The sequence below is a fragment of the Sciurus vulgaris genome (genome assembly GCF_902686455.1).
Source record: "Sciurus vulgaris genome assembly, chromosome: 12".
Classification (NCBI taxonomy): domain Eukaryota; kingdom Metazoa; phylum Chordata; class Mammalia; order Rodentia; family Sciuridae; genus Sciurus; species Sciurus vulgaris.
The window spans coordinates 54,808,436-54,832,311 of NC_136473.1; the positions used below are offsets into that span (position 1 = coordinate 54,808,436).

The window sequence follows — 23,876 nt, forward strand, 5'->3', positions numbered from 1 at the left end:
TTTTAACGTATTTTAAAAGGTTCAAAATAGAAGTATGAAAACAAGAATAATTACTCATACATTTAATAATGAACTTTTTTGAGTACTCAATATATGTAAGACTTGTATATTTATACAAAGTTGGGCAAACAGTCCCTGCATGTTGAGAGAGGTTATAGTTTAGCCACTGTGACATAAGTGGATAAGAACTGAGCCTTCTCAGGCAGACAGCCCTCGCTTTGTCCTCTTCAAATGTCTTCCCAAGCTGGAACCCCTGCCTGCTTGACAGGAAGCTGCCTTAGAGAGGTGACATGACTTCTCTTTCCATGAGCTTATAAAAATGAAAGTTTGTAAGGAAATAAATTTGATTGCTCATACTGAGGAGATCTCAAAAATATTATCCCTAACTTAACTTTTATAAACAATATTTCATAATAAAATGCTATGAGGAAGGCTTTTTCAAAGTTTTTATATTTGTTAGCTTTCTTCTGTGACTTCAATCTGTGTGTGTGTGTGTGTGTGTGTGTGTGTGTGTGTGTGTGTGTGAATTCAACTCAGGGTGTAGTATATGCTAAGCACATACTCTACCATTTATCTATAGTGCTAGCCCCTGACTTGGTTCTTTTATTCTTGGCTTATGACTATAAAAGTTATTATAAAATTTAAAATATAGAGAACTATAAGAAATAAATGACCTATGTTTGTAAATGTTCTCTTATTATAAACAAAATTATGTTGAATATTCATTTATGTACATTAATGTTTGGACACTAGTCCAGTAATGCCAACAGGATAAGCTATAAGAATTGAAGTTCCTGTGTCTAAAACACCAAAGTTTTAGTGACAGCCTTCAGATTTGGGGGACCACTTAGGCCAAAGACAATGTGGATCTCTCAGGGTGGGTAGGTGTAGAAGTAATGAATCAGGTGCTCCAATTTAGTTTTGTTATCAGAGCTCTCCCCAGTTAGGTCCCTTAGAAGGCTTCTGCTAGCATTTTGTGCCCCCTTTCATCTTCCTGCCCCGCAACTACCACCCACAGCACTTCTAAGTTTCTACCCTGTGCCCTTTGTCTTTAGATCACAGTCCTACAGTTCAGTCAACATTCTCTGTACTATTGGGCTAATTTGCCATCTTCCTTAGTTTTGATCTCCTAGACATATAAGCATACCACTGCTTTTCCTGGGCACCTAAGTCACTCCTTTTCCTACTGAGGCCTGGATTTTGTTTTCATGTTTGTTTGTTTCCTTGTTTGTTTTCCTTGCTTACATAATGCTTAATCCCACAGGAGTAAAAATTTTTAAATATGGATATTCTCTCCCACTACAGTGCACCCTTTGATTCAGTTCATCACTATTAAACACCTATTTTCCATTCACCAAGTACTATGCCAAGCACCCTTGAAAGGCTTACAGGATTTCTACCCTCAGAAGTTCAAATGTCTGATGAATTAGATAAAACATATGAGTTGATGTGCTAAGTAGAATGATAGAAAAGAATGGCATGGGTGGTTGGTATTGAAACTCAAAAGAAGAGAATCTAACCCATCTATCAAGGGAGATGGGTTCTGGAAAATGTTCCTGAAAATTTGCATTTGAGCTGAATCACTGAGTCTTAAGCTGAGCCAAGAGAGGGAAGAAGAAAAATGGGAAGGGTACTAGTAAATTCCACTAGGTAAGCCTTTCAAGCCAAAAATGGTAGTTTGGGGAAGAAAATTTGCGGTTCAAAAAGTATGATTCTGTTGGCACATAAAATGAGTCATAAAGTGTCAGCAGAAGAGGCTGGTGAACTATCTGGGTGAAGTCCAGACCAGGAAAGCTTTCTATCCATTCTATGGTAGAGTGGCATGATCCAACTTGTTCTCTCTGAAAGAAGCGTAGAAGATGAATTTCAGGGAAACAAGTCTAAGTAGGAAAACCAGCTAGCAAAACTGTATTTGGGGGGGAAAAATGACTAAAAAAGCAATAAGAACAAAGAGCTATCATTTATGAGATAAACTAGTAATTATAATAGGCAGGGCTTAATAATTGATAAATGGGAATGGTAAGGGAAAGGGAATAAGGAAAGATGAAAGATGAAGGAGTCCAAGGGTAACATCTATGAGAAGAGATTTTCCACAAAACTTCCACCACAACATGTATCCATCTTCAAGCATCTGTACCTGTGAACTCTGCCTATCACCACAGATGAACTATCTGTGTATCTGCCTAAGGCCTATTCTTCCACTTGTGAACTAGGTTCCTAACTCCTTTACTAATTCAGAACATTGCTTCTGAAATTCTTCCCTTCTTTGTTCTGCATCATTGACTTTTCCCTTTCTAAGGGATCATCATATAAATCTGCAGTTCTTTCCCTCACCAGTAAATAAAAATTAGTTCTTTCATCTGCCAAACAATTTTGGAGACTCAAAAACATCTTGAAGGCATTATGGGTTACTAAATGGAAAACACTTGTGTACCTTAAAGACTTTATGATACCTAGTATTTCACCACCCAGATTTAACCTACATTGGACCATGCAAAGAAAAAAAACATAAATTCACTGAGATTTTCAGGTTTGTCATGGAAATTGCGTCTGACTTTTACTGTTAAGCAATGCTGTAGATGAAAGAGCGAAAGAAAAAGACAGGGTCAGTAAAAAGTTATATGGTAGAAGCCAAGAACGGTCACACACACACACACACACACACACACACACACACACACACACACACACACACAAACACACACACACACACAAACACCTATAATTCCGGCAACTCAGGAGGGTGAGGCAGGAGGATCACAAATTCCAGGCCAGCCTCAGCAACCTAGCAAGTCCCTCCCAACTTAGTGAGAACCTGTCTCAAAAATTTTTTTAAAAATTCTTAAAGGACTGGGGATATAGCTCAGTGGTAAAGCACCCCTGAGTCCCATCCCCAGCATTAAAAAAAAAAAAAAAAAGAAAGTTATGTGATAGATATACATATAAATATATTAATAGTGATGGAAAATTTTAAATCACCTATTCTTTTGTTAAAAATAGTAATTCTAAGATTGCATTTTTCATAAAATTCAGGGAGTATATAGGTAGCTTACGAGAAGAGCATTTAGCAAGTTTTTCTGAATTCAAGATGAATATACAATAAATCAATCAAAAATGTTTCTATATATAAACAAATGCTAATAAAATACATAATAAAAATGCATGCATAATAGCAAAAATTAATTAAAGTAACAAACTATAATTTTTAAATATGTATAATACCTTTGTGAAGAAAATTTTTAAACATTATTGAAAGATTTTAAAAAGAACTGCACTAACTTAAGAACTATATCTTATGTTTTGAGAGAGAAACTCAATATTAAGTAGATAACATTTCCCCTCTAACTTAACTATAAATTCAATGTAATTTCAATAAATTTCTATCAGTATTTTTTACAGAATTTCATAATCAGACCCTTAATTTTTTATGGAAAATCAAAGGGCCTAAAATAGTCACTATATCTCAGAATTCAAGTTCCGGAAGCAGAAGAGTGATTTTATTTGACATAACCTCTGTCCAGTGATAATTACATGCTGTGGACAAAATGTAATGAGTAATTATTTAAAGCAATGGAGAGCAAAAGCTGATAGAGACATTATCCTTGAAAGAAGAGACGATTTCTAAGTAAGATTTTCCTGAGGTTAATTCCCACTTTTTGGCAGGATTGAGAGAATATGGCTTTAACAGAAAGTGATAGTCCTATGGACTCAAGAAATAGATACTGAAGTTTGGGACTGCCAAAGCAGCTATAAATTTAGATGAAAAAGCCTAGAAAGGAAAGTCATTTCAAGGGAAAAACAAGACCATAGAAAAATTTTTTCTTCAAATTCCTAGCTAACTTTTGAACTGTGCATGAACAGGGATTGGCTCCTAGGGACCAAGCACAAAATAACCGTTAGGAGGTAGAGATCATAACAACTGCCTGATGCTGGGAGACAATATTTGAAGTTTCAAGTCCTGACAACAAGGAGTTGGAAACACCTTGGGCTTTCCATTAACACCTGAAGAATCACTTCTAATAATTATGCCAAGGACAAAATGCTATGTTCTTGGATTAAGAATAAAACTTAAAAAAAAAAAAATTAAAGTCCTAGAAAGCCAAAAAGTAACTTTCATTAGAATCAAAGAAATCACCAATTAGTTTATCTTGCTCCCGAAACAGAAAATATAACTCTTTAAAGAGAAATAATAAAACTCATCATCTCAATGAATAATTTTTTTTTTTTCAGTGCTGGGGATTGAACCCAGGACCTTGTGTTAGGTAGGCAAGCACTCTAAGCACTACCAACTGAGCTATATCCCCAGCCCTCAATGAATAAATTTTAATGTTCCATACAACATAAAAAATGACCCATCGTCCAAAGAGGCAGAAAAATGACCCATAATCAATAGAAAAGGAAGTCAATAGTAGCAGACTATAGATGATCCAGACACTGACTGACATTTAGAACAGGACTTCAAAACAACAATTATAAATATGTTAAAGAATTTATAGGAATAGTGTAGAGTATGGCTGAACCAATGGGGAATCTCAGCAAAGTATCGCTAACTACAAAAAGAAAGAAAAAGAATAGATAAATAGATAGATAGATAGATAGATAGATAGATAGATAGATAGATAGATAGATAAATTAGAATGACAGAATTTTAAAATACAGATTTGAGATTTAAAAATAAAAGCTTTATAGAAAATTGAGCAAAGCAGATAAAAATATTGATGAAACTAAAGGTAGCTCAATGGAAATTATTCAAACTGAACCACAGGAAAAATAGTTTAAGTGCCTCCATGGACTAAAGACAATATCAAACAGTTTAACTTAAATATATTTAGAGGGAGGAAAATAAGACAGAATAAATTTTTAAGAAATATTGGCTGAAATTTACCCAAAACTGATGGAAAATACTAGTGCACAGGTCCCAGAAACTCAATAGACCCCACACGGGATAATATGAAGGCCACACCAAGGTACATCAGATGAAATGATAAAAGATAAAGATAAATCATTAGAATCTGCTGGGAAGGAAAAAAGAAAAAAAAATCATTATATTCAAGATAACACTGATAAGAATGATAACCAACTTTTTTGTCTAAAACAGGTCATGTGACAGAAGTGCTATTGTTAAAAAGAATTATTCAGTTACTTATCAAGTTAAATATAGAATTACCATATGCTCCAACAAGTCTACTTTGGGGTATCTAACCCAAGTAATGTAAGACAAGTTCTCAAAGAGATATTTGTACATCACAATAGCAGCATTATTCACTATAGCTAATTTTATGGAAGCAACTCCAAGTGTCCATCAAAAGATGAATGGATAAACCAAATATGATACACAGTCCCCAACCCTATGAGAATTTGACTTAAAATTTTTAACTTTATGGTGGTACAAAAGTAATGTGCATTCAGTAACTATGCCTCCAATTTTGAGTTTCAGTCTTTTCCCAGGCTAGCAATAAAGAATAGCCATTCCATTTTCCACTTTCAGTACAGTAGTCAATAAATTGCATGAGATATTCAATACTTTATTATAAAATAGGATTTATTTTGGTGATTTTGCCTAATTGTAGACTAATATAAGTGTTTAAACACATTCAAGGTAGGCTAGGCTAAGCTATTTTATTCAGAAGGTTAGGCATTTTACATGCATTTATGATATTTTCAACTTAGATTTATTGGGACAGAACATCAAAAGTCAAGGAGGATCTATGTACATACAATAGGATATTATTTGGCATTAGAAAGGAAGAAAATTCTGACATATACTAAAACCAGAAAATCTTTGTTGTATATCTATTTGTATGTATATCTTCTTAGATATACATAACAGTAAAGTATATTTTGATATATTATACATACATGGAGTGCAATTTCCCATTCTTGTGTTTTTACATAATGTGGAGTTATACAGGCTGTGTATTCATATATGAACATAGGAAATTATGTCCGATTCATTCTGTCTTTCCTATTCCCATCCTCCCTTCCTTCCCTTCATTTCCCTTTGTTTAATCCAATGAACTTCTATTCTTCCCTCCCCTACCCCTTATTTTGTGTTAGCATCCACATATTAGAGATACCATTCAGTCTTTGGTTTTTAGGATTGGCTTCTTTCACTTAGCATGAGAGTCTCCAATTCTATCCATTTTCCGGCAAATGCCATAATTTCATTCTCCTTTATGGCTGAATAATATTCCATTGCATATATATAGTACTTTTTCTTTATCCATTCATCTGTTGAAGGGCCCCTAGGTTGGTTTAGCTATTGTGATTTGAGTTGCTGTAAACATTGATGTGGCCACATAACAGTAGTATGCTGATTTTAAGTCCTTTGGGTAAATATCAAGGAGAGGGATAACTGTCAAACGGTGGTTCCATTCCAAGTTTTCTGAGGAATTTCCATACCACTTTCCAGAGCAATTGCACCAATTTGCAGTCCTACCAGCAATGTATGAGTGTACCTTTTTCCCAACATCCTCGCCAACATTTTTTGTTTCTTGTATTCTCCATAATTCTCATTCTGTCTAGAGTGAAATGAAATCTTAATGTAGTAAAACCAGAAAATCTTGAAGACATTATGCTAAGTGAAATGAGCCAATCACAAAAGGACAGATACTGTATGATTCTACCCAAAGGAGGTATTTAGAGTAGTCAATTCACAGAGACAGAAAATATAATGGTGGTTTCCAGGATTGAGGGACAAGGGGAATAGGGAGTTATTTAATGGGTACAGCTTTTCCATTTTGCAAAATGAAAAGTTCTAGAGATGGATAGTGACGATAGTAATACAACAAACAAGGTGAATGTACCTAATGCCACTGCACCATACACTTTAAAATGGTTAAAATGATAACCATTTATAATTTGCCACAATGCAAAATTCCTCTATAGTTAAACATACTATAAAAAAGTAAAAAGATAAGTGGCTGAAATGTAAATAACATAATAAAACACTCAGGAACAATGAGAACCCTCCCAAAATCCAAGTTCCTAGATGCACCCAAGAGTCAACCTTGCAAACCAGGTTTTCTAAGAACAGCATCCTCAGGCCTGCAAAGTTAACTCTTTCTCAGAAGATGTTTTTAGTGATCAACAAAATGAACATACTATTTAAATAATATACTATTTCACATTCATCAAAATGAAAAAAAAAAAAAAAACTAAAATCTTACTCTACTATGTTTTGCCAGGAATTTAGAACAATGAAAATCCCTCTATATAACGGCTACAACACTTTGTATAAGTGTATAAAACACTTACATAGGTATTACTACCACTTTGAAATGCATTTGGGCAAAAGTGAAAGGCTTTTCATATTTTCACTATTCATACATAGATGAAAAATTTTCATACTAGTGAAAATTTGGAAACAACCTAAAAGCCCATTAATGAAAGAGTACATAGGTAAATCATGTAATTAGTTTTTTAAAATGAACTAGGAAGCTTGTGAGAGGAAAATCAGGTGAACAACCATGAGGTTCAAGATAAAAGGTAAGGAGGGAGCTGCTGCTGAGGAAAACAGAAAATAAGAGATGAGCAATTTCAAAAGCTGTATCCCAAAGCCTAATATTGAATAGAGAAAAGTAGACAAAAGACATAGTGTAATATCATTCATGTATATTTTCAAATCCAAAAAGTAATACTACATAGGATATATGGGTCCATTATATATAAGTAAAGCAGAAAACATGGGTGGAAATGAGATGAAATGATTTTTACATTATTTTCTGGTTTTCAGCATATTAGAAATATTTCCATAATTAAAATGTGCTATAGGAGCAAGCCCCATGAAAAAGCTGAGGAAGTAGGATCAAATGCCCAAGAAGCAAGGTTAAAAGGGGTAGAACTCATCCTCGAAGACTTGGGAAGAAAGAGCAAAAATGAGTGTAAAAAGTGGTTCAGAGATAAGAACGTAGGAGTTGAGAAAGATCGAGTCTGATAGCCTCAGCTTCCTCTAATGACGTAGAAAGGAGAGTCCTCTACAGAGAGAAGGGAGGCACTGAGGAGGGGCATTGAGGAAGATGTCAAAGGTCATTAAGGAAACTAAGAGACGGGGCTGAGGAAGGACCAGTGAAAAGATTACAGGAGAACATCAAAGGCACGTTTGAGGTAAGATTGAATGGGTTCCATCCCCATGGAGGCTGACTTTCTGAAGAAGTCATACTATAACATCCAAGGTTTGGTTCAGATGTTGAGCCCAAGGGGAAGAAGAAGACATGAATGAATCTGGGAAGCTGGTCAGAGAGGGGGTCAGATAACAACCATGAGATTCTGGCTGAGTAAGGAAGGGGTGACAAGAGTATCAGAGGGAACTGCCACTAGGGGCAGGGAGGATTGGGAAATTGGCAGTCTCCAAGGGGTCAACAAGGACATGAAGATGGAAGCAGTTGAGGCTGAAAATACACTATTAGAGCAGCACTATTTTGGAGTTGCAGAAGCACTTTTTTCTAAAGACAACTTACTTGTGTAGTTGTCTTGATAGAGCCTTTTGCTTCCAGTTCTCCAAGGATAATCAACCAGAGATTAGTGGCCAACTACTGTCAAATCAATAAAGCTTAGTGTTCAGATCTATTGAATTATAACAAAACATAGATGCAAACAGAGTGTTCAATCAGGTATTCATCAGACAGGTGTTAATTAATTAATCAGCTTTCAGAATCAGTGGAACTGTGACCATTAGGAAATTATTAGTCCACAGGTAAGTCCTCTGGATTATAATTAATGCCTTACCTTTTACAGGCTCAGGAACAAGGTTGGGCAGAATTTTATAGATAAGTGGATAATAAATTTACCATTAAATGCTAATAAGTGTGAAGGAAGTCCTGGGAGTGTGACCCCACTGGGAACATAAGTCATCATCTGGATCATGTTCCCAGCTTGAAGGATAGAGGTGATTGGTGGTATTGGGTCTAGATTGCTTGGCTTGCATATGAAAGAGGTCCTGGAAGATAATGTTATTCCTGGGAATGGGCTAAGCCTAGGTAATCCCTGCAGTGTCTGCAGAGCCCAAGATGTTAAAGCATCCAAATACAGAAAATAAAAGACATAGTGAACATAATGGACTATCCATAAAGTTTGTGTCTAATGAATATAAATCAACAGCAAGGTCTCTTCAATTCCAAAAGAGGAACTATCGTAGCAGAAAAGTTGTCAGAAGTTAGTTGCCAACCAGTTGACATTTCTGAATTTCCCAGGTTTAATTAGTCTTCTATTCAACACTAATGAACGTTAGTGAAAATAAACAATGCTTACATAGGCAAGCAGTTTTTTCACCTATTCTCAATGAAATAAATAAAACATCAAAGATCATTATAAACCCAGAAATTGTTTCATGCAATGCATCATTATTGCCACTAGGTGACACTGTAGCTCATTGCTCTTGTGAAAGTCTGCACTTAACATGGTCCAAATCGGTTTTTTCAAATTTTTAAGTAAAACATATGACTTTGAAACTAGTTCTTAATAAGTCAAGAACCTCATGACTTTCAGAAGATGTAACCAAAATCCAGCTCCTTCAAAAGCTGCCGGAATTAGAGCTGTGCTAATCCTCAACTCTCTGAAACTATACAAAATTGTGTGTGTGTGTGTGTGTGTGTGTGTGTGTGTGTGTGTGTGTGTGTGTGTCCCCACGTTTTCTCTGGAAAGAGTCAAGAACTAAGAGTTTTAGAATTCTCTGTGGCTCCCCTCCCCCACCAGGAAGGCAAGCACCAATACTCCAGTCATGCCTGTTTGAGTACTGACCTTCTGAGTTCATCTCTTTATGATTTCTCAAAACTAATTAATATGGAAATACAAATAGCTGCTTAGATACCACTTTTTGGCACTTAAACATTTTTCACCCAATTTGTGACAATAGGTCAATAACTGCTTCTTATAACCAGGCTTGGGTGATAGCCAGTTACAGCAGATCTGAAAGTCAGCCGCAACAACTACAAGATGATTTGGACAGGGAAAAAGAAGACACTGTCAAGGACCTATTATTTTCTGTGAATTACACAAAACTGTCAAGTGAGAAATTATATCCAAAAATGGTACAACACTGCAAGAGTCTGTAGTCTAGAAGCAAGTGCCTGAGACCAGCATCCTGAGTGAAATTTCCACCCAAAGAGTAGGGGGGGAAATTTTTCTTCAGAAATATGAGTAATAACTATTTTTATAGTTACCAGTTCTTATATGCAAAGATATGGTTTTACCAATAATTTCACCTTAGCTTTGGTCTCGAGCCCCTATATTTACATGGTAGCAGAGAAAAAAAAAAAAAAAAAACTTTGAAAAACAACATCTCTTTGAAAACTCAGAGTCTGAGAGAAATACTCTAGGCCCAGCTGTGCTTATGTACCCAGACCCAGAATTAGGGAAGGGGTATCCTGTCCATGTACAGCTGCACTGGTGTCTACTGCTGGTATAGACTACTTCTGCATCCTAGCCCTGCCTTACGCCTTACCCATGCTGCTGAGCCTTTGAGACTCAGCCACATCTTCTAGCTGGTTTCTCCTGGGAAATCTGCAACATCTCAGTTCCCATAGTAATTCAGTGATTGCATGCTCTGGTGTATAATAGGCAACTGACAATTTTTTAAAAAAATTAAATGACCCCAGGGATATATGCCTTGCTCTCCCTCCATTTGTCACCTCCTTTTGCTTTCTCCCTGCTGTGCTGGATAGCAGGGCCTCAGCAACACATGGTCCTTACCAAAGCAAAGTGAACTTGTGGCTTCAATTTTATATGAATTTATTTTTAGGTTTTTATCTTGAATAATACCTGTGGTTTCATTTACAGGTATTATTCATTCAGAATAGACCTATACAGCAGGTAGCATTATTTGACCAATAAGAATATTGAGGCTTCAAGAGTTTAAGTAATTTTCCCAGAATCACAAAGCTAGTAAGTGAGAAAGAAAGGATTCAAACCTATGCCCATCAGACTTGAAAGTCAGGACTCTTAACTCCTCTATCTTACACTAATCTATTATTTTTGTCTTTGATCTTTCTTTTAGATTTGATGATAATGGCTTTATTGAAGATATTAAAGTAAATTTCATATTGTGGGAAATCCATGGCAGGCTTGACTATAGTTTTACTAAAACTATGAGGCAGGTATGATATTTTTGAATTTAAACAGAATTTAGCATGCAATTAGACATGTCTTTCTATTTTAAATCCATATGTAGAAGATCCAAAGAAAATAGAACCAAAAAAGCAATCCGTCAAAAAAAAAAAAAAAATCTCTATATTAAATTAATGGACAACTAAAATTCATTTATGAAAAAAGAAGCCATAGTCATATAAAACACATATAAAGGAATGAGAAAAAATAAGGTTTATACTAGAATGATGCAATTATATATGAGTATTTTCTTTGCTCTCCAAACTCTATTTAATGTTTAATGGTTCAGACTTTGGCTTTAGGATGTTTGTCACATTTGTGCTAAATCAAATGGAGACATTTTAGGCTTCATGAATTTCTTTGCATCGTTTGTCCCCTCTGACCTTGGTTTCAATGTCTTTCCATTCTCTTCTCCTCCATGACCAGCTGATCTCAACCTCTGTGAATTTCCCTTATTCTGTCCTTTCAATTTGTAGGGACACGGCAGAGAGGCCTTCCAACTCCCACTCACCATACTTCATCTCCCTGAGTGGGTCTTTCTGCCCTGCAGGGTCTCCCATCATGAGGGAACCTCTCCAGAAGTTTTCAGCATTGATTCCTAAAATTGCCCAGAGATATCAGACTCAAACAAAACTGGGAATGACTCCCTCCAAACTGGTATTCTTCTCTACCAAACACTATCTAAGAGGTACAACCTGCCTAGATGGCAGCCAAGAGAACTGAGTTCCCCTTGCCACTTTCCAGAATACTGCAGGAACTCATTGTCTTGCAAGTATGTACCCAAATAAATCCATTTAACTACACATTTCTCCTATATTGTTCAACATTCAACATGTCATTCCTTCTTGCTCTACTTCCTTCCCATAGTCTTATTCTTAAGCCACTGTAACCTTCTATAACCTTGGCTCAGATTCCCATTACTCTCTTCCTTCTCAAAACTTTTCATTATACCTTAAGGTTAAATGCCCTTAGATCCTTCTTCAGTAGTACTTCCTGAGAGAATATCTCTTTGCTTTTGTTGTTATTGTTTGTTCATTCGTTTGCTACCTGGGATTGAATGCAGGGGCACTCAACCACTGAGTCACATCCACAGGCCTATTTTGTATTTTATTTAGAGACTGGATCTTACTGAGTTGCTTAGCACCTCACCATTGCTGAGGCTGGCTTTAAACTCACAATCCTCCAGCCTCAACCTCCTGAGCCGCTGGAATTACAGGCATGCGCCACTGCACCTGGCTTACCACATGTATTTAAATGTGAGGTGTGGGGTTGATGCTCTCCCTAATTCATGGCTGATCATTATTATCACTCTTTAAGTAAAACTCTGTTTGAGGCTCCTGCCATCCAGTTGACATCTATCCTATCCCTGCTTGCTGTTATCATATACTCAGAACTTGATTTTTTTTCCTCATAACCTGAAAACAATTATAGTTGACTTCTGAATTCTGTCATCCATCACATAAGGGTATTGCTGGGAAGCATTCTAAACAAGGACTATGTTTCCCAGATCCATTTGCATTTAAGTGATAACATAAGAGTGGTTCTCATGACTAAAATATGTGCAGAAATTACATATGTTGTTTCCATATGAAATAATTAAGAAGGAATTCCATGAACCTCTGTGTTTCCTATCTTATCTCATATCAGGATATTACAACAATTAAGGATGAGGTAGATAAAAGCCATATAAAGATAATCCAGTGAAGAGATTTCAAGGAGCCACTCGATTTTTTTTTTTAAAAACCTAGGTTCCCAATTCACAGTTTTGAGGAATGTCACCCATAAGAACCATCTAATCAGGGACATCTGCACTGGACTATGTATAATAAAAAAATTAAACTTTTGTTGTGTCAAACCCGAGGGTTGGGGTTTATTGTTGGCAGCACCACAGGCTGCCTTGACTAAAATAGCTCCTCCTATTAAAATAGCACCTAAATTCAAACACTTCAGCCTCTGACTTCAACCCCCAGTCCTCTAGCTCTTTCATTGTTATGCCCACTGCTCCTAAGTCTTTTGCTTTTCTCTCATTCCTAGACATCAACTATATTGTACCTTCTGCCTTCCTCTCCCTTTTTCTTCCCTTCTTTTCCTAGATAGTTTGAGCTCCAAGTTTAATTCTTCTGCCACTGTCTTGCCAATATCTATATCTCACTTTCCCAAGTGTTATTCCTGCACATTGTCATAACAATTTAAAATAATCATCTTTCTGCCTTATCCATTCCTATCTCTGAGCTACTGATCACTTTCAGGTCTCAAAGATCCATTTGTACACTCAACATAATAGTGGCACTATTTACAAGAGCCCAAAAGTAAAACCAACCCAGTGTCCATAAACAGAAGAATGCATAAGCAAAATGCAAACTACACATGCAATGGAGTACTATTCAGTCTTAAAAGGAAGAAAATTCTCACACATGCTACAAGTTGAATGAAATCTTGAAAATACAATGCTAAGTGAAACATGCAGTCACAAAAAGACAAATACCACACACATATTTCATGATTTCACTTATATTAGGTATTTAGAGTAGTCGAAAGTCATAGAAACAAAGTAAAATGGTGATTGCCAGGAGCTACAGGAAGGTGGGAATGAGGACTTATTGTTTAATTACTATAGAGTTTTATTATTGCCACTGAACTATACACTTAAAAATGATTAAAACAGTAAACTCTGTTGTGTGTATTTTATCATAGTATGAAATAATTGGGAAACATTCAATTATCATCAAACAATACTTTATGTTAGCAATACTTCATGTTGGAGAAAATGTAGTAACATATTTAAGATGCTAAAGGAAAGTAAATGTGAGTGCTGACGATATAGTCCATCATGTAGAGTGCCTGCCTCGCACGCACAAGGCCCAGATTCGAGTCCCCAGCACTGTGGGATTGCAGAAATAACAAACAAACAAACGAAAGTAAATGTGAGCCAAGGGTTTTATATCAAGCAAAAGTGATCTACACTATAAAGGGCACAGACAAAATATAATTAGCATTTAAGAAACTCAGGAAGTATTGTTCCCATTAAGCCCTTCCTGAGGAATTTACTAAATAATAAGCTTCAGACAACCAAAATTACTGTTGATGTCAAAGATATCTCTAAGAACTAGAGAGAAACATTAAATACAGAACTACAAAAATCTGAATTTGAGTTAAATAAAACATAAACCCATAAGGTACCAGATATTGTTCTGGATATAAAGATAAATTGTTAATATAGAGAGATATAAGTATTGTTCTACTCTGTCCATTAAAATTCTTAGAAACAATAAGTATCTTTAATATCTGGATTATTTTCTTGAAATACTAGAATTACCATATGATCCAGCAATTTTAGGTATATAACCAGATGAAAGTAGAGACTCAAATACTTACACATCAATGTATGAACAGCACTATTCACAATAGCCAAAGAGCAGAAATAAATGACTGCCATCAACAGATAAATGGATAAAGAAAATATGATACACACGCGCGCACACACACACACACACACACACACACACAAAGTGTAATATGGTCTCACCTTAAAAAAAGAAAATTTTCACATATGCTACAACATGGATGAACCTTGAGAACATTATGCTAAGTGAAACAAGCCAGTCACAAAACAGAATGTATGAGTCTACTTGTGCAAGGTATTTTGAGTAGTCAAAATCATAGAAACAGAAAAGAGAATGGTGGTTGATGGCCACTGTGGGCAGCAGATAATGAAGACTTGTTTAAATTGTATCATTTCAGTTTTGCAGGATAAAAAAATTCTGGACCTAGATGGTTATAATAACAATATGAATGTACTTAATGCCACTGAATTGAACACTTAAAATGGTTAAAATGATAAATTATATATATATATATTTTACCACAATAAAAATGAAAAAATTAGTTATTTTGATTAAAAATGTAAAAAAAGACATCATAGACAAAAGTTGAGAGAATTTGTGATGAACAGACTTGCACCTGGGTTTTCACCAGATTTGCACCAGACTTCTACCAGGGTGTCAATCAAAATAAAAATAAGGCTCAGCTCACCAGGAATATGTAACAATTATAATTGAGATGTATAATTTTATTTGCATTTATAATTATATAACTTTAAAACATATAAACAGAAAATTGAGAGAACTAAAAATTAGCCAATCCACAAACATCATAGGAAATTTTAACCCAACCCTGTCAGTATCTATTGCAGCACAGCAGACAAAAATTAAAATAGAGGAGATTTGAACATGATTAAAACACTCAGTCTAGTAGACTATATAAAACACTATACCAACTATTTCAAAATATATTCTTTTCCAGCACCCACAAATCATTTTTAAAAATTAACCATATGTCCTCTTTAAAGTAAATATCAAGAAATGTAATGAGATTAAAATTACAGAGCATATATTTGACTAGAAATCAATAACAAAAAAGAATTAGGGGCTGGGGTTATGGCTCAGTGGTAGAGCACTTGCCTAGCACGTGTGAGGTTCTGGGTTTTATCCTCAGCACCACATATAAATAAATAAAGGTTCATCAACCACTAATAAAAATATTTTTTAAAAAAAGAATTAGAAATCCCCAAACATATGAAATAAACGATACATCAAAAAAATACATGGAAATTTGAAAATATCTGGGAGTGAATGATAATGAAAATAGCAAATACTGGATTTATCTACAATTATGCTCAAGGGAAAATGTATAGGCTTATGTGTGTATGTTAGAAAAGAAAAATGGAAAAATTAAGCATTCACATCAAGTTAGAAAAACAGTAGAAAGTTAAGCTCAAATAAAATAAAAGGAAACATTATTAAGAACACAAATTAAGCTGGGCTTGGTGATATACTCCTATGATTCCAGCAACTGGGGAGGCTGAGATAGGAGGATTGAGAGTTCAAAGACAGCCTGAGCAACTTAGCAAGGCACTAAGCAACTCAGTGAGACCCTGTCTCTAAATAAAAATATGAAGGAGGGCTGAAGATGTAGCTCAGTGATTAAGCACTCCTGGGTTCAATCCCTAGTACCAAAAGAAAAAAAGAAAAGAAAAACCCATAAAATAGATACAAATATGAGATAAAGTAGCCACAAAGCCAAAAATTGATTCTTTCAACAGACTAATAAAACTAACTCATCAAGAAAAATGGAGAAAAGGTCATAAGTAAACAATATTAGGAGTAAAAATGGAGACATCACTGCAATTCTATAAACATTAAAAATGTAGTAGAGGTTATTATAAACATGTCAACAGATCTTGCAAGAACAAGTAGATAAAATAGACAAATGCCTTTAAAATACAACCTACTAAAATATCTTCTGTTATAAGGAAAAAATTGGAAAACTCCAAGCCTACAAGGCTTTTCTGATGAAATCTATCAAACATTTAAGGAAAAATTTTTTTTGGCTTTATAAAGCTTTTCCAGAGAACGGGAACTGGAGATGATTTTCCAATTCATTTTGTGAAACCATGAGGAATTGCTAAGAATCTTAAGAGAGAATTATGTGTCAGTCTCACTCATAAACACACATACAAAAAGCCTAAGCTAAACATTAGTAAATCAAAAACAAAAATATATTGAAGAATAATTCATCCAGACCAAATGTTATTTATTTCACGTATGAATGAATGGATGGTCTATCATTTGAAAATGGATTTGGTGGGGGAGTACTGGGGATTGAACTCAGGGGTACTTGACCACTGAGTCACATCTGCAGCCTATTTTGTATTTTATTTAGAGACAGGGTCTCACTGAGTTGCTTAGTGCCTCACTTTTACTGAGGCTGGCTTTGAACTTGAGATTCTCCTGCCTCAGTCTCCAAGGCACCAGGATCACAGGCATGTGCTGAAAATGGATTTGGTATATCAGATTCAATATAGTAACAGTATAAAGAAGAAAGGGCATAAGATCCTTGTAATATTTGATGAAAAATTATTTGATTAAAATTTATTATCCACACATTATTTTTGCGACAAATCTTAGAAAATGAATAACTTTCTTAACCTAATAAAATTTAGGTTAAAAATTTATAGAAAATATTATACTAATGGTGAAAATGAAAAGTCTTCCTCTGTAATCAGGAATGAAAGTGGGTATTTGCCACATTTTTATATAACATTGTTCCTGGAAATATTTGTAATATGATAAAGAACAAGCAGCAAAAATAAAAGGTATTAAGAATTGAAAAGGGGGAAAACTGTCATATTCACAGGTGACACAAAGGTTCACATGAAACAATAAGAATTAATAAGTGAGTTTCAGAAGTTCTTTCAACTCAAGGTCAACATACTAAAGTCGGTTGTTCCTTTGTACATCAGCAAACACGTACATAATGAATGTTTTAAACAAAATATTCAGTGACATCAAAATATATTAGATACTTAGGAATAAATTAACAGTGAAAACTTGTAAATATCCATATATATGCCATCTTTTGACAGAGTGGTTGTTTAAATGAAGCACAGACATGGAAGACAATGATAGAGCTTAACCAGGACACCCCATTAGAAGAGGTGTGGGGACCAGAGGTAAGAAAAACATCTATCTGGAATCACAAATTTGCCCTTAACAAAAACTTGTGGAAACACTTTGGATTTTAATTTGCTTTGAATCTATTTTTCTATTTACTTATTTCAAAAGTACTTTATCTGCATTTGTTTTATCTTCTGTTAATTCTGTATTGCTAATTTAATTTTTACTGCTGAAAAATCTGTTCAAATTATTGAATGTCTGATAAGCATGGAAAAGCATTGAAAGTGAGTCTTTAAAAGGTGGCCTACCTCCCTTACCTGTCCCCCACAACCACCTGCTATGGTGGGGACCAGTATTTCTTTATTTAAAAATCAAGTAGTCAACAAGGACTTACTTGGATACCCTATTAAAATCACTCCCATGACAGCCTATGTTTCCCTTCCCTATTTTTTTTTTTAATATCATGAGCATTTATTACTCTCTGACGCATTTGTCAGGTTGAGGCTCAGACCCAAGAAGGAAGGTTTGGAACTCCCACAGTTGAAAGAAGATGCAAGGTACAGTTTGGATAGTAGACATGCTTTATTTATTATTATTTATTTATTGACCTGTATTAGGGTCAGTGTGTGTTATAAACAAAGCCTCCACAGGAGTTGGTCCTCCTTGTCAGGGATGCTTATTCAGAGCTCACACAATTGTCCACAGAGACTATGCCCACCCCTTCATAACAGGTGGTTGACTGTACTTCTAAGTCCTTGCTTAAGCAGGCCATTATATCTTTCTATCATGCTGCAGCCTGTGGATGATATGGGATGTGAATCTATAACTGAATTGCCCATCACTTTACATCCTGACCCATGAAGTGGACACCTTGACCACTATTGTGATAGGCCAGTCTCACAAGGCCATCAACATTATCAGGACATGAATCATAGTAAGCTGATTCATTTGGCCACTAGGACAGGCAAGCAACAAGCCTGTCGCTATATCAACTGCTGTCAAGGCAAATGTGCCCTCCTCTGACTTCAGTAAAGAGCTCATATGGTCAGCCTGCCATCATGTCAAGGGGATGCATCCATGTGTTACCTGGCCATTTGTGGCTCTAAAGCATCAAGGGTGTGGATATTCCTAAGCACAAACCACACATGCCTGACAGGCTTCTACCAGGGCATTCCACATTAAAAGCAGACCCCATCGTTTGACTACATCCGCATATTTATCACACCTGCATGCTGTAAGTGGTTGTGCAACCAAGTCAGTAGGTCACTGGGAGGTACCCATTCTAACCACCGTACCCTAGCTAAAAGTTCTGCTTCATCATTCCCTGGTATAGTCAGGGGGCCAATAACTTGTTCTATAGCCGCCTGTTCCTGGCAGCCTAGCTCCCAGAGCTCTCACCTTAGAACTTGCCCCTATTACACAGCACAGCTATCAGTACATATTACTATGGGGGATACTTTGTTACCATCATCCAGACAGTTTGTAGCTAAGCTCACTGGCTATTTTGTCCTGTACTGGTATTAAACCAGACAGTATCTGTCTTTGGTTCCACAGTCATCATTGTCCACACAGGCAGTTGTCCATGGCTGGAACCATCAGTGGACCAACCATTGAACAGTACAGATGCCTTACCTCCAAGGTATGGGCTTGTTTCTGGTTCACCTACCTAAGTAACAGGTCCTAGCACCATCTGAAGTGTCTTGTCCCTGCTGGCTCCTAGCACATCTGGGCTCTCCTGGCCCCTCTAAATGCTTCCGTGGCATTTACTGTTTTGTACCCTCTGCTTCCATGCTTCAAGGAGAGTTTCTAACCTCCCATTTTTAGGGCACTACACATAATGCTATCCACCACTAAATCTCACAGTCATAACAACAAAGCAGCCAAGGGTTCTACTGACCTCCGTCCATTTATTTTCCCAAGTTCACTAACTCTGCTTGACAGGCAGAAGTATGGTTAACTTGGTTACCTGGGCCAGCCCTGCCAGTGGCTGCCCACAGGAGCCTTCAATTGCTATTGTTTCATTTTATGCATTACCACTAACCCAGCTTGCAGGTGTTAGTCCCCCTCCTCCTCCTCTTCTTACTCCATCAGTATGGTAGAAGCTGAGGAGTATTTTTGAAGCACTGAGATACTCCTCCAGGGTCCGTACTCCAGTTTTCAAGACCTCTTCTTTATCTTGTAACTCCCTAATTTGGGCAGTCTCTCATAAATCTTGCATCAGTTTTTGCTCTCAGAGTTGTAAGAAACATCCTGGCCCCAGCAGCTGCCATTTCTCCCCCCAGTCTGCACCACCACTGCCACCTTTCTCCTTGGCCAGGGGCCAGCATCTGGGCTCCACCTGTCCATTCACGTTACACTCTGCTGGGTCCATGTTCTTCACAGGGCAATCAGAAAAATTTAACCCACTTCTGAGTGGCACTGTCCTATAGGCAGGAACTAACTGCCTGAAAAACCATCTCTACGCTCACATGGAACCCACACACCATATCCCAACTCTCCACAGGCCTCTGTACTTATAGAACTGTGGCAACCAAGTGCTACATGCTGCTCAGTGACCACAGGTCCCTCCATCCAGGAGGGTTGATGCATCTCTCACCAACTGAAGATCCTGCTTACTATGCCAGTTGTCTGGTTGAGGCTCAGACCCAGGAAGAAAGGTTCGGGGTTCCAGCAGTTGAAAGAAGATGCTAGGCACAGTTGGGATAATAGACATGCTTTATTCAGAGGTGGCAGCAGCCCCTAGCTAGCCCATCCCCAGCCATTTCCACAAGCCTTTTTCATATGCAGACCAGACAAAGAGGGCACACTGCCAACAGTTTATATAAGTGAGCACATTCTTACAATCAAATGTGTATGACCTTGAGTACCCAGGCTGAATCAGGGTGCTCATGACCTTGGCTACACATTAAAATCATAGCCTGCAGGAAGCTGAGCCAGGGAGCCTAACTATAGCCATCTTGGGCCTGTCCTACAACACTATACAGCCTACTTTTTATATCTTATTTTCTGGCTCCCCAACAAGAAAGTTAACCCCAAGAAGAATAGGAATTTTATTAATTTTGTTCACTGCTGTATCCCAACATCTATCCCATTATAGGTGGTCAATATGTATTTGTAAACCTAATTAATTAACTATAGATCATCTATTCATTATAAAAGTTACATTCTACTCAAAAATCATAAGCACCTACACTAGTAATGGAACCAATTCAAATGAAACGTATCCTCCTGACTTCTGATTGAAGGGCTTCCAGGAGTACGAAATTGATGGGTATAAATGATACTTTCTCTATCCTCAGATTCTCACAATGGGCACCTAAATGTTCTAAGATTTTGTGAAAATAGCATACTCCAAGGAAGCAATGAGCCAGCTGGATAATTAACACTCATGGAGTTTGCCTCAATCAGTATGAAATGGTGCTGTTGCTGTCAAACTTCAATATATACCAGAATCATCTGGAGGGCTTGTTAAAGTGGATTGCTTGGTCCAACCCCCAGATTTTCTGATTCAGCAGCAGGAGATGGGTCCCAAATTATTTGCATTTCTAAGTTCACAGGTGATAGTACTGATCTGGGAACCAATTAGAGAAAACATTCAAATAATAGTTTATTATCTAGAAAGATTTGGAGGGCCCACATCCAATTGTTGTTCAGTTCTGCTGTGTGAAAAAATAAAGTTCACCACAAAAAGGGTGGATTCAGTTGGCATCTATGTATTATAGAAAATAGGTACCTGCAAAGACTAGGCATGTCCTGGTAAATAAGGCTACTCTGAGAGATCTCAGAGAGGTATCACTGTATATTAAGTCAACATGGGAATCAGGGGTGCTTTTTTCCTAAAATGTATGCCTAAAGTGAAATAGAGAACCTTCCAATACTTGGAGCTTCACTGACTGCTACACAGTCCTGCTTCTACAAGAATAGACGGCACTTGCATAAAAACTCTGAGAAAGGCTGGGGATATAGTTCAGTTGGTAGAGTGCTTGCTTTGCAAGCTTAAGGCCCTGAGTCCAATCCCCAGTACTGCAAAAAAAGAAAAAGGTCTGAGAAGAAACCCTAGGGATTGTGAATCCTCAGAGGGGAAAAAACTGAAACTCATAGCAAAAATGGCATTTTCACAGATTCTTCCAAGATAATGTTGGCAATTAAGAAGTAAAGGAAGAAAATGTGTACGGAGTTGCTGGCTACAAATAAAATACAGGATGAGACTTGAGTTTTGACTATGACTGGAAATATCAGACTGAGAAGTTGTTGGCTAGAAATGGAGTGCAAGAAGGGGGAAATGACTTAACTTGGAGCAAGGGGAGTCCAATAATATAATGGGAAATATCAGGTGTGACACAAAAAAAGAGTAGTAGGTATCAGCATCCACATTATTAAATAACACAGTAGGGAATTAGAAACAGTATAAAGATTCTGAAATGTCTATATGCAAAAAATACATATAATGATTCAAGGTAACATAAGTCTTTGTCACAATGACATATGTCCAGTTCATAAACATAATTTAGCAAGGGTCACATATTCTTTCAGTAATGTTCACAGGCTCATGTTTTGACCAACTTGGTAGGACAAGAAGTTTAATAGTTAATGTCGAACCAGAAGAACCCTCCACCAAAACAATATAGTCTGTGTTGTATTTTCCCGTTAATATGCATCAGAAAAATAATGAGACCTTCACTTGTTTTGCATTAATCTATACCAAACAGTATTTTATAAATGCGCTAGAGATTGCAGTGGTAGAAATGGAGATAAAGGCGAGAAGTGGTAGAAGATGTATATTTTTTTCAAATAGTTATGTTTGTATTTTATCAAGAAATAGTAATACTTCATTAAATTGAACAAAATTAAGAATTTTAGCAATGACACTTAGTATTAAAATAATTGTAAAGTGACCCACCTATATAAAAGAAAATGACCTGCTGAGAAGGGAAGTAGAAGAATTATCAGTGTGATTGCAATACCCACCTTTAAAAAAAAGAATTCACAAACCAAAGGGTAAATAAATACTTAAGTGTATGAAAAAAGGAGGTTATATAAAGGATTGCAGTATATACCAGAGATTATACAGGAATCATATTCTATGTTCCCAATTACCTTCAAAACTTAGTAGAGTTAAAAATAGACTATTACATCCACAATACCATTGTATGCACAAATGTCAAAATGTAGGCAAAATAAGAAAGAACAAGAAATAAATACCATCAGGTAAATCTACTGAGTGGCACTTATTCAAAGTCTGTAATAAGAATACATGACAGAGCAACATGACCCAGGACATATGAAAGTGCATACTTTTAGACCCCAAAAGATTTACCAGGCACGTGGTTGCTCTCTGAATGGGAATCACATCAGTGATTCAGCAGAAACGCAGCAGTCTTTCTTGACGTGCAATCTCGAGTACATAAGGCCAGAAACATTTTGCATATAAGCAAGTCCGGATAATTGCCCTGCTATGACAGCCATCTTTATGTCAAACCTATAGACTGACATTATCTACCTCTTACAATAACTAATCATGATCTATATTCATTGAGGCTCCTGATTCTAGGGTCCAACACCCAAATCTGGTCTTTTATTAAACTAAAGATTCACTAGCCCGTGTGCAGCATCCCTTCAAAAATTCCTCCCTGGGTGGTTAGTCAATTCTGGTAGTTGGTGTGCCAGGCACTCTCAGTGACAGTTAACTCCCCACCCTAGCTCAGCACAGGTTGTTGGGGCTGTGTTCTCCAAGCTTCTGCAACTCACACTACCCTGTGCAGAAGCCAAGTCTGCTTCCTTAGTGTTTCCTTCCAGGAAAAGTTACCACCAGACAGGGTGGGTTGTAGCACAAAACACTTGGATTCTTTACAGTGACTCTTAACTAAAACCAGACAATATATAACAGGTCTGTTTTATCCCAAAATTTCTTGACGGTACATCTTAGTACGACTCCCTTGTGCACAACCTGATTCTGTTCCTCTTGTGATGACATCTTTTGTTTATCATATAAATATCTTCCAAGCTTTTCCCAGACCTTTCTCAAAGTGCAAGTAGGACATATGTGTTCTCTGCCCCTGATTGCTGTTTACTTCATCTGATCTTTCATATCACAATATCATTAACAGCCAAGACAACCAGTCAGTGGTATATGCACAGCTGAGCATCAACTGGACCTTCTGTTCCATTTAATCAAACTATGTTCTTGGCTCAATTCGTACTTGTCATTACTAGAATATAAATGGTAAGCTGTCTTATCATCATCACCCTGATAGCCTGTGTGTTTACTTTTAACTCAGTGACTTAACCCATTGCATTCTTGCATGAAATGCATTTTAT

At 36.6% G+C, this 23,876-nt stretch overlaps 1 protein-coding gene across 1 annotated transcript in view; it reads left to right on the forward strand.

Moving 5' to 3' along the window:
• The window catches only part of CATSPERE (catsper channel auxiliary subunit epsilon), a gene marked incomplete at its 3' end in the record, with an annotated part of 219,030 nt that overhangs the window by 168,987 nt on the left and 26,167 nt on the right, over positions 1-23,876 (forward strand). The window contains exons 16-19 of the mRNA XM_079107281.1: positions 7,774-7,909; positions 9,879-10,048; positions 10,994-11,093; positions 17,528-17,614. Of these exons, the coding sequence (XP_078963407.1) occupies positions 7,774-7,909; positions 9,879-10,048; positions 10,994-11,093; positions 17,528-17,614 (493 nt within the window). The remainder of the gene's footprint in view (positions 1-7,773; positions 7,910-9,878; positions 10,049-10,993; positions 11,094-17,527; positions 17,615-23,876) is intronic.